General features: G+C 42.0%; 1 protein-coding gene across 1 annotated transcript; it reads right to left on the bottom strand.

The window, feature by feature from the left end:
• Positions 1–1,540: 1,540 nt before the first annotated feature.
• VRTN (vertebrae development associated) lies at positions 1,541–3,574 on the bottom strand. Its single transcript, XM_048486425.1, has one exon. It carries the CDS (start codon positions 3,572–3,574, stop codon positions 1,541–1,543), a length of 2,034 nt encoding a protein of 677 aa, XP_048342382.1.
• Between the last annotated feature and the right edge of the window lie 7,576 nt (positions 3,575–11,150).

Here is an 11,150-nt window from a genome sequence, read left to right as displayed (position 1 = left end):
TTTACAGCTTTCCATCTTGGAGTATGCAAAGACAGCAGGTTTTCTATGCTTCTGGCTATGACAGCTATATCATACAACTGGCAGCATGGAGAGTATACATGGAAGTGCCCAAAGAGAACTAAGATTCAGGACATTTGCCTCTCCTCCTAGTAAAATGGATAAAGAAGGTGAGAGGACAGAGAACTGCACTTTAAAGAGAGACAGAAGTGTCTCTCAGTTCTACATTACAAGAGCACCACCTGCTGGGCCTGAACAGATTCGACTTGTTAAATCTACAGTAAAGTTTACACCACAGTATTCAACCCAATTCTGCCTCTTTTCCAAACTGCAATCACCCATTTTGTAGTTATTAGTCATGACTACATATAAAAATGGAACCTTATAAGCCTCACAACTACATTTGTAGGCGTATCGGTGGGTTTAATCTAACCTGTCCAAGCACTCCACAGTGGGAAGCACACTTACAGATTTTTATGTGTGTCTTTCTGCAAATTTAAGTCAGGAAGACACAGCTTACCTTCCTACTGGAAGACAGTAAAGCTGTACGTGCCACTGTGACTGTAAGATGCTCACAAATGCACCTGCAGGTGATCCCACATAACCGGTGACTTTACAGGTTGCTCAGATGGCTGTCAGTAGATGCAGAACCCTGATGGACTATATAATTTAAGAAAGAGGACTGGTTTCTGGGTTATAGGATGGGACTGAACAGGGACAGCTAAACAAAAGCACAGACATTAGATAGTAAAAAGTGTGAGAACTACAGCTTTATCATCTGAACTCCTTTCTTCTCCTTCTCTTCTCCTTTCCAGTGGCCTGGGTGTGCCAAAAATCTGCATTCCTGCCCAGTTGGTCTTGGTTGCTATCACCTCTATCGGTCTCAAGGAAAACAGTTCCCTAACCTGAACTGGCCTACCAGAAGGCCCTTCCACAACTTTTCTGAAGGAGATACGCCATTGCAAAGAAGATTCTTCTTCGCCCCCTTTCCAAAAAAAATCACTACAATTTCCAAAGAGTCTATCTTTCCAAACTGGGCCATTGTTAAAATTCAAATTCATTTGACTACCAAACTCTTCCTGTTTGCACTACATCATGTAAGAGAGATTTTGCAACTGCATGCTGAGGTTTATGTTTATGAACTAACTTAACATGAAATCAATACTGTATTTTGCAAACAGCAGCACCTAAACTCTCTTCTGAAGGTTGTGGCCCAATGTCAAATTAAGAAAGGAAAAGCATTTAAATCAGTGGGAAAGATACAGAAGCACTTCAAAAAAAGACCCCAAGACCCCTTTTGCTCACTACCACCTTTAATGTTCTGGCCTATTCACTAAGAAAAACAAAATAAAAATTTCCCGCTTCATAACAAGCACCTTGCTTGCCCAGCACCATATATATGTATATACCTGATTCTGTCCACCTCTCCAAGACCTGAAGAATTGATTCTGAAGTTTGGAAATAAGGGGAGGGGATCAAAACAAATACAACTTGTAGAAGAGATGACCCAAGATCTGATAGGAGATGGAAACCAGGGGTAGATTCAGGCATCCACTAGGGTCAGGCCGTCATGCAAAGCACGTTTCCACATGTAATAAGTGGAGCGTGCTGTTAAGGGGAAACGAGCTCGGAACTCTTTGTATGTTGGGAAGGTCTTCGATTCGAAGCGTTGCTGAAGGAACAGCTTGGCCTGGGCTTTGAACTGAGCCGTGGCAATCACATCCATCACAAACATGCGGCTGTTGACACTTTCTGACACTGAATAGCTTGGGATCCTCAGGTTGTTGGGTTTAGGCACTGCCTGGCCCAGATGCATTGGAACGGTCTCCCTTTGCTGCGGTGGAGGGACTCCAAGCTCGGTCTTCTTATCAGACTCTGAGACAGCTTTCTGCAAGTGTTTGAAAACCTTGTTAGAGGAAGGGTGATGCTTTTTCTTCTGGATGCTTCTTCTCTTCCAGAACCAGTAGGCTGTGGAAGAGACACCTGGGTAGCGCAGGCGGAACTTGCAGAAGGGCATGTGCCACTGGCGGACACGCTTCTTGGCCAAGTCACGAAGTTGCTTCTGCCAGTAGTGCAGAGATGGCTTGATGTGCAAGAGAATTCGGGGACCCGCCTTGTGCCCATTGAGCACCTTCTTACTAGGCAGGCTTTCTGGCTTGAGGAGCAGGTACGGGTTGCTGTTCACATGGGGTTTCTGGTTGCCAGGAAGAGGTTGAGAATGTTCAAAGTTTGGGTTCCCCTTGATGGCCTTTCTCCTCCAGTTGTAGTAAGTGGACCTGGAAATGCCGGGAAAGCTGCGCTTAAAGCTTCTGTAGGGAACAAGAGTGTTCATGGAAATGCATTTCTCCAAGTAAGACTTGGCTCCTTGCATGGAGATCCCATTTTGGCCAGAATTCAGGAGAGAGCTTTTGAAATCCTGGCCTACCTCCAATGGTTCTGCCCCAGATGCACCCACCTGAGGTTTCGCAGGTTTGGATGTGTGCGGTTCCTTGGAGGACACAACTTCGGCAGGTGAAGAAGCCTTACTGTCGGTCGTGCTTTGCAGCTCATGCTTCCAGGCATAGTAAGTGGAGCGAGATATTTCTGGGAACATTTGTCGGAAGTGCTGGAGAGGAACTATGTTCCCCTCTTGGAAGCAGGACTGCAGAAAGTGTTTGGCTGCAAACCTAGTCGCCGCTTTCTGCCGGTGCTCTCGTGACTGGCGCTTCCAGCGATAGAAGGTGCTTTTGGTAATGCTGTATCTTTCACGTAGGTTAGAGTAAGTCACCTGGGGATCGTTGTTCAGCAGCTCCAGGGTCTTCACTGGTTGAGCTTGAGGCTCTGGCTGAGGGCTCGTTGGTTCCAGCTCTTCCAGACCTACAACAGCCACAAAATATTGAGCTTTGAAAACCTGGGAGGAGACCTGCTGCCCTGACCACATGATGTGGAGCATGGAGACCTGCAAGCCACATTTCCTGGGTCGAATCAATCGGTTGAAGTACGGTCGGATCTTCAGGTTGCTCATTGGGTAGATGGAGTAGATGTTGCACTGCAGCACCGACGCCAGGGCATACACGTGCCACATGTTGGCATAGGTACCAGGGAAGCAGGTGGCTTTAACATCAGCATCAAAAATGGCCTCTAGGATGGCCAGAGGTAAGCTTGTCATCTCAGGGGACTCTTCAGTGCAAAGCGAGTAACGGGCAGCCTGCAGCATCACCTTTGAGTCGATCATGCCATTCAGGTAGTATTGCTTGTGAAGCAGCATCTCCACAGCTGTGCGCACCTGCAGTTCCAGGCTGAGGCTAGTGTTCCCCCACAGCAGCACGCTGGCAGCCTCAAACAAGTGGTTTCCCTCACCTTTGCAAACCAAAGGCAGCATGTTGCTGGGCGCATCTTCCGGATAGAGGCTTTTGGCTACCTGATCGACTTCCAGCTCTTCCTGGAACTGCCTCCCACAGTAGCTCGGCAAAGAGAAAGAAGACAACGTCCTCTCGGCCTCCAGGGCTGCGCTCGTGAGCCCCTCCAGCCCAAAGCATTCCGTAGCCTCCTGTAGTTCCTGAAGCACAGACTGCACCAGCTGGTGGCGTGGGATCATCCTGGAACACAGAAGACATCAGACCATGAGATTTCACACATCCAGCACAGGCCATGCAGACACAGCCTAGTCCACAACTAGAGCACCACAGTCAGGCTGTTCTTTTTTAGTGTCACAATACAGTGCCCATAATAATATCCCACAGGCCTTTCAGTCAGCAGAGGCTTTTTGTGACACCTGGATGAGGAATGAATTCATAAAAACATAAGTTTAGATTGCATGTTCAAAAGCCCAGCCCTATGCATTTATTTATCCTGAATTCAGCTGGACCTACTCTCAAATAAGTAAGAACTTTAGTCTGGTCAAACCCTTGTATGTCTTATTTAGGTACAGGACTGCAATCTTTGATTGTATCGCAAGAGATACAAAAAGCTTAATGTAGGTATTTCAGTGGATATATCATCTGTCACCTTTTTATGCACAGTAATTTGCACCTAATACTCAACCATAATATTCAGCTGTATGCATCTGATAAAAACAGATTTTTTGAATCATTTTGCTATGACAACCGAGTTCTGATAGTGACAGTTCTAGTATTTGGGAACTAGATTTGTGAGACATGCTGAAATATGCAAAGGTGCACTGTAGCTAAATGAAGATGGGTGAATAGGGAAATGCACATTCTAAAGTTAGTTTCTCATATTTTTCAGTCATACTCCAGATTTATGTTGAGTTTGTCCCAAATGGGCCCGGAAAATATAATAAGTGAGCTCAAACCTACCAGACTATCACTTTGATATAAACAACTCAAATCTTAAACCTTTCCATACATTTTCACAATGCAAATTTGGAAAGAATGGATGGAAGGGGAGGGGTGAATCCCATAATCATAATACAGTAGAATGACTGTTAATATTATACGTGGTAGTCAATTCTTTACAAGACTACATTGACTACAAGGTTCAAAGTGGACCTAGAACATCAGCTGCACCTTGACTGTTTTTTGTAATTAGTGAATCAAAGGCTCGGACCAGTGATGGGATTCAAATAATTTAACAACTGGTTGTTTACAAGCACCATTTTAACCACCGGTTCTGCAGAAGTGGTGCGAACCTGCTGAATCCCACCACTGGATTGGATCCTGTAAGACTCTTAAGAGACTTCTTCCGGCTGAAGAGACTTCTTGCATTATTGGTATCTAGAAATAGTTTTAACAGGAGATGCCAGTGTTTAAAAGGAAACAAAGAGACAGTACAAGATCAGAGCACTGAAGACATTCCAAGACAGACAGAAATATACCAGCAAAACCCAAGCAAGGCCTACAGGGGCTTATCTTTCTCGGTGAAAAGGGTATTTTCCTAACAAGATGCTTAGTATTGTTCACAATGTCAAAGTAACGGTAGCTGCTCTCGCTCTGCTACTTTAAAGTTAATCCAATTGAGGATTTCCTAGATAGGCCTTGCTTAGTTCTAACTATATTCTGTCATGGAAGGTCTGAACAGCCTTGCTGCAGTGTTCCCTAGAGATCATCATATTCGTTAACATCAGTAAGATGCCAGTTCAGGTACAGGTGGCTGAAACTATCTTTTTCAAAAATCCAGTGAAAGTTACAAGAAGAAGGCACTATCACAGTTCTATGCAGATACAGTAATAGGGACATAAGCAGAATCTACCACAGAGATATGACTGGTATGCCATGAGATTGCTTTTGGGGACAGACGTGGAAGGGATGTTGGAAGTGATGCTGAGTGCTGTGATGTCACTGTGGCCCACTCCCAAAAGCTTCCAGGGGTTACCAGCCAACTCTAGTTGCCGCTCTAGCTGTGGTGGAATTTCATGTGTATGAGAGAGACACTGTTATAGAAGGTCCTTTAAAACCCATATCTCTAAGCATATCCAGATTCTCCTGGCATCCATGGGATCTAGCCTTCAATTTGTAGACTTCATGTCTTTTGCTAGTGCCACTCTAGCCTCCTTATACAAAATGTCTTCTTTCCTGACCTGCTAACTCATTTTTCTTTAAAACTCATAATTTTGCCAATCTACATTCTCTTTGAATTCTTCAACAGGCTTTCCCCCACTTATCAAACATGTCCAGATTTTATTTGTACACAGTGCACTATTTCATAGAACCACAGAAACATAGAGTTGAAAGGGATGTCAAGGATCATCTAGACCAACCCCCTCCCTGTACAATGCCAAAAATCTATAAATACCTCCCACCCCCACCTCCACAGTGACCCCGCTTCTCCATGTTCAGAAGATGGCAAAAAAAACCCCTCTCATTTAGCCTGAAGGAAAAATCCTTCCTGACCCCAAAACGGCAATATACAGATATTAAATTTACTAATTGTGTCTATATGTTGTTGTAATAATAATAATAATATCCTTACATTTTAAAAAAAGTTCTTGAAGATGGTTATCTCTGCTCAGGCCTTTCGTGCAGTAGTTACTAACCTAGTTAACAAAAGTAGGCCTCAGTGCTTCATCTCCGAATTTGTGAAAATTGCTGAGTAATTTAGAAAAATAAAACTTACCCCTTTTAAGAGACAACCCCAATATATACCAATAAATCTTCTTCATCCTTCATTGGCATTTTATACAAATAAATATTTTATTTCAATGACAGACTATGTACAATCTGTAACACACACACACACACCTTCCTTCCACATACTGCTATAATTCACCATCTATTTCCAAGTGTCTTTAACAGGGTACTCTTAAGGCTGACCAAGAAAGAAAATCCAGATGAACAAAAAAAATTGCTATTTTGTTCTGTTGAAAATAATGGTAACAGAACTGGGCTCTTGGAAGATATAAAAACCTTTTTTTGTTTGTTTATATTTGGAACAGAGCTTGGAGAGGATTACAGTCCATATTCAGACAGCAGCAGCAGTTCTCAAATGTCCTCTAGATGGTAAGTATTATAACAATCCTTTAGTAGAGGTTATTTCCCAAGGGAAAAAAATATTGTCGTGTGGAGATAAACCCTAAGAATTAGGCCAAAGCACAGGGAAGCCTAGAACCTATTCATAATTCAGGCCCAAGTTCTGAATAACATGTTATTTTGTGGATAACATCAATTCAAAAATCATAGCTGCTCTAACATTAGGTAAGACCAGTAATTTTTTTCTTTTTTTTTCAATTTTTGTTATCTGTTAGTATCTACTAGACATTTCTTTCAAACAGAAATTGAAATTATATTTGTTTCTCTGCAGGTATACTTGGAGATAGTTTACATCTTTTAAAAAAAACAGTTGCCTCTTGAATATCCAAAACAGACCTTTGTTGTAAATCTTGCTTCAGCTGCCAGTTAAGATCTCTGCTGCATCCTCCTCCCTACTGAAATGGAACCCTATGGCCAGGCAAGCCAATACAAGAAGCTGGATTATGCTGCCTCCTGCTCTTATTCTGTTATATTTCAAGGTCCCAACTCCCAACAGCTGAAGTGCATTGGGTGTTGATGAGAGTAACCCTAGTAATCTATCTCAGCAAAGAGACAAAAGCTGTCTAGCAAGTTGAAGAGTGATTTACTCATCAGATGCATGAAAAAAACCAAGTAAAGTATAATATTAATACATTAATTTATTTTGATGCCTGTAGTACCTCCACTCAAGTGCACAGATACAAACCAGCACCTTTCTCAGTCCATATATCTGATGAAGCAAGCTGACATTTGTGGTAGAATACCACAGTAGGCAAGAAGGGTAGCCATAATTAATCTGGGATAGAAAAATTAAACAAGAGTCCAACACAATCTATGCCAGCATCAGATTTTGAGAGCTTGCTTCCTCAGATGACTCTTGAACATTTTCTTAGAAATACATTTTGTTAGTAATTAAGGTGTAGTGTAATTTCACAACAGGACTGTTATTTTTAGAGGACTCATTAATTTTCTAAAGAACACCTGGTCACCTTTTCACACATATTTATTTATATCTGGGTTTATTCAAATACCACGGTTCAAATTGACTTACTTGCAAATGTGCATAAGACTGCAACTAATTGACTGGACAACAATTCATGTCATAAAGTACAATAAGAGTTCTTTTCATTTTAGCAGTACTTCAGGAATTTGAGTGGGCCAGCTTATTATTTTCCTAATCATTTAAACAGCAACACTAGAAATGGTTCCATTTTGGAGAAGAGGGCATTCAAATTAAATGCACAAATGCACAAATTTAATATTAAAGTGGAGATAACACCTTGAATTACAAAGATTTCCTAGTCTCTTCATAAACAAAGTAGATTGCTTTGACTACAAGTCATAGGTGTTTTTTTAAGGCAAGAGACGTTCAGAAGCAAATACAGAAACCTAAAACTGAAATCCGTAAAGAATACAAACAAAAATTGAGCCTGGATCTAGCAAGTTCTTCACCGGCATCAAAAAACAAAGACTATGCCAATCTCTTGGAAGATCCAAAGGCAAGGCCAGCCCCTGTACGCGGTCTTGAACGACAGCCGCCTCTACAGATATGGAGTTGTGCTCCCTCTAGCGGCGACACCAAATCTAGCCGCAACAAGGAAAACTAGAAACCATCCAAAAACGATGGGAGTGGGAGTAACTGAAGTCAATTTGGGAATGAGCTTGAGGGAGTTTGGAGCCTCTTAACTTTAAAAATATACAGGATTGGTCCGTAGTTTCGGTAGAGGTCATGCATAGGTGGAAACGTGCCAAAGTTTTAAAGTAGAAGAGCGTTTGCTAGATCTAAACCTGGCCCAATTAAAATTGCTCAGAAGAAGACAATACAAGACTACCCCGCTCGACTCCGGAGCGTGTGTAGGAGTTTCCAGTCTATAGCAGAGCAACTAGAAACTCCATGGTTAGGAGAAATTCTTGACACAAAGACTTCCGAGCCTCATGGGCATACTTGAACCAAAGAACCAAAAGAAAAGGAGAATTCCAGGTAGAGATCTGGAGTAACTAGAACTGCCCGTCGGTGCTTCCCTGTAAACGCGCCGCGTGCAGCGACCAATTCCAGGACAATCCTGTGCAGAGTTACTCTAACCCTACGCCCATTGAGTTTATACTGGAGTGAGTACACAGGGCTGCGCTGTAAACTACTCTCCCTCGTTCCTGCTCCAGCGTTTCTTGGGTTTAGGTTTGCACTGAACAGTGTTTTTCCGAAGTCAAGCTCAGCTTTTGGAGTCCTAAGACTTCACAGTCTTAAGAAACCGACCGGTAGATTTAGGAAGTTCCCTCAAACTCACCTTAATTGTGCTGGAGCTCACCCTAGCCAGGCCTGGGGCTGTTTGCAAGGAAGTTTGCTGGACATTTAAATCCTTGAGACGGGAAGCGCAAGCGAGCGCCCCTTCTCAGCTGTGTGCCACATTCAGACTGGAACTGGTTTCAGATCTGGAGTGAGCCAAATTGAGTGACTTGACTTGTGTGTGTGGAAGGGTCTGGCTCCTCCCACACCCCTCACCAGGAAATAGTCCATCCCCAAGTGAGCTTGTATTCAGGATGATAGAAGTGCAAATGCAGGCAGGGGTCACTTCCAAAGCTACAGTGATCCTGACTATTGTCCCAGGTCAGGACTTCTTAAAGAGACAAGCACCTTCCCTACTATCCCACTTTCCAGAGGCTGGTCAGGAAATTCGGTAAGGAGGGCGTGGGGGCGAAAGCCATGATGCAACGACAGAAAAGGCCTTTGCTAGAAAAGAAATGGTGCCTGAAGGGGACGATTAATTGGGACTCAGTAATGGTGGCTGTGCCCTTCATCTGCTCCTGTTGTTCTACAGCTACCTAGAAAAGGGAAACAAAAGACTGGAATCTCCTTATGTACTTAAGCCAACACACCAACACATCCAGCCATATGTTTATTTTCCTTGGCACTTTATGTTGCTGCTTGAGCTGGTGATAAACTGGTTGGTACAATAGGGTGGGACCTGGAATATTAGAACTTTCTTATCGGGACACAAAAGTGGCAAATTATAACTTAAGTTTTGTGTTGAGCATGAAGTGTAAGCAAAGGTTCCACCAAAGTCATCTTTGTCTGTGATTACACCAATTTTCTAAACTACAAAGCTAAACAAATGTCAGTATAGAGACCTTTTTGATCTACTTTCAGTTAAAATATAAGCACGTTTTGCCTATTGAAAATATTTCTAGACCCTCTGAACTAAAGTCAATAAATAAATCAAGAATAGAAATCCAGTACACTTCCATAATAAACAATAAATTTGAAAATGCAAAAAAGAGATTTTAAATCTAGCAAAAATACCAGCAATCAAATATAAAACATAATCTATGAACACTGATTGTACCAAAAGATGGGAGAAACAGAATGTCCCTCTTCCATACAACTTTGAGCTAGCCACTCACTCAGTTACCTCTCTCTCTCTCAGCCTAGACTACTTCTCAGGGCTGTTGTTATAAATACCTAAGTAAATAACTGACACTTAAAATTCAAGAGACTAAGCACTAGAGAAATTGCTGCAAGAAGACAGTTTCTTCAGCAAGTCATGATGAAATGTCAACTTTTTATTTTTTTACTTCCTTTTGCTGGACCTTTGTTCAAAAGGTGTGGCCAAAAGGGAGGCTTCACTGAGCAATCTTACCAAGCCGTAGGAGTGCACAATCTCCACGTGGTTAATGATAATGTGGTACAGTGCGTAAAACATTGGACTTGGGTCTGGGTTCAAAACTTTACTCAGCCATGATCCCTTACTGGGTAAGCTTGATCAAGTCTGCTTAAATTCCAGATAGGTAAACCATTGAAGAGCAACTAGTAAGTGTGAAACTCTAAAATGAACAAAATAAAACCCTTTGAAATTTAAGAGCATAGCATTTTAAAATCCATTGAAGCCAAGCATTCTAATTACAGACCCAAAGGATTTGGGTAGGCCAGTCAATGAAGGCTATTAAGAAAGCATATCTCTGTGTGGATATTTGTAATAAAAAATATTCTTGGGACAGTTTCATCATATTTGACCTCTTTCTTCTGTTTGTAGTAGTTCAGGCACCTGAACAGGACACTGGAGTTCACTTCTTGACCACAGGAAATTTTACTAAGAGCAGCTCCGGCATCAATGCTTTTTATCAACTATCATCCACAGTTTCAAGCAAATCTGTGGAGTCATAAGGACTAGACACTTGCTTTTGTTACTTTTTTCTTTTTTGCCATGTTTTGATATCACATTTTCCAATTTTTTATGCACGTGTGCAGAATTGATTGTTCAAACAGTGATGCACTAGCCAGCATTAAAACCCTTTTGCAAACTGGAAACAACAGGAATTAGTCTATACCATTTTGAAACTACAAACAAACCAGATTCTTGTGGCACTTCATCAGATGTATGAGGTGAAGCCTGAGCTAATATCAATTTCTCAATAAGAACTTCTAGATAAATAATTATATGCCCATATTTATAGAAGCTGACCCCAAAGTACAACTGCAAGGAGAGAAAGTGGGAACAGGTTAGCCTGGAAATATTGAGTATGTTCAAAGTACAATCCTAAACAGAGTCACCTTCTTAAACCCACTTAAATCAACAGGCTTAGAAGGGTGTCACTCTGTTTAGGATTGAACTGAGGCACATAGAAATAGGTGGGAGAATCTCCTTTTATCTGGAAGGGTGTGGTGAGGCAAGAGATTTGGTTTGGGACCTTGACATTCCATTACAAAACATT

The sequence above is a fragment of the Sphaerodactylus townsendi genome, linkage group LG02 (genome assembly GCF_021028975.2).
Source record: "Sphaerodactylus townsendi isolate TG3544 linkage group LG02, MPM_Stown_v2.3, whole genome shotgun sequence".
In the NCBI taxonomy this organism is placed as follows: Eukaryota; Metazoa; Chordata; class Lepidosauria; order Squamata; family Sphaerodactylidae; genus Sphaerodactylus; species Sphaerodactylus townsendi.
This window is presented reverse-complemented; position numbering and strand designations above follow the sequence as displayed.

What these genes read in the sequence shown, in the direction of transcription:
- VRTN (XM_048486425.1), bottom strand. Translation starts at nt 3,574, where the DNA reads ATGATCCCACGCCACCAGCTGGTGCAGTCTGTGCTTCAGGAACTACAG.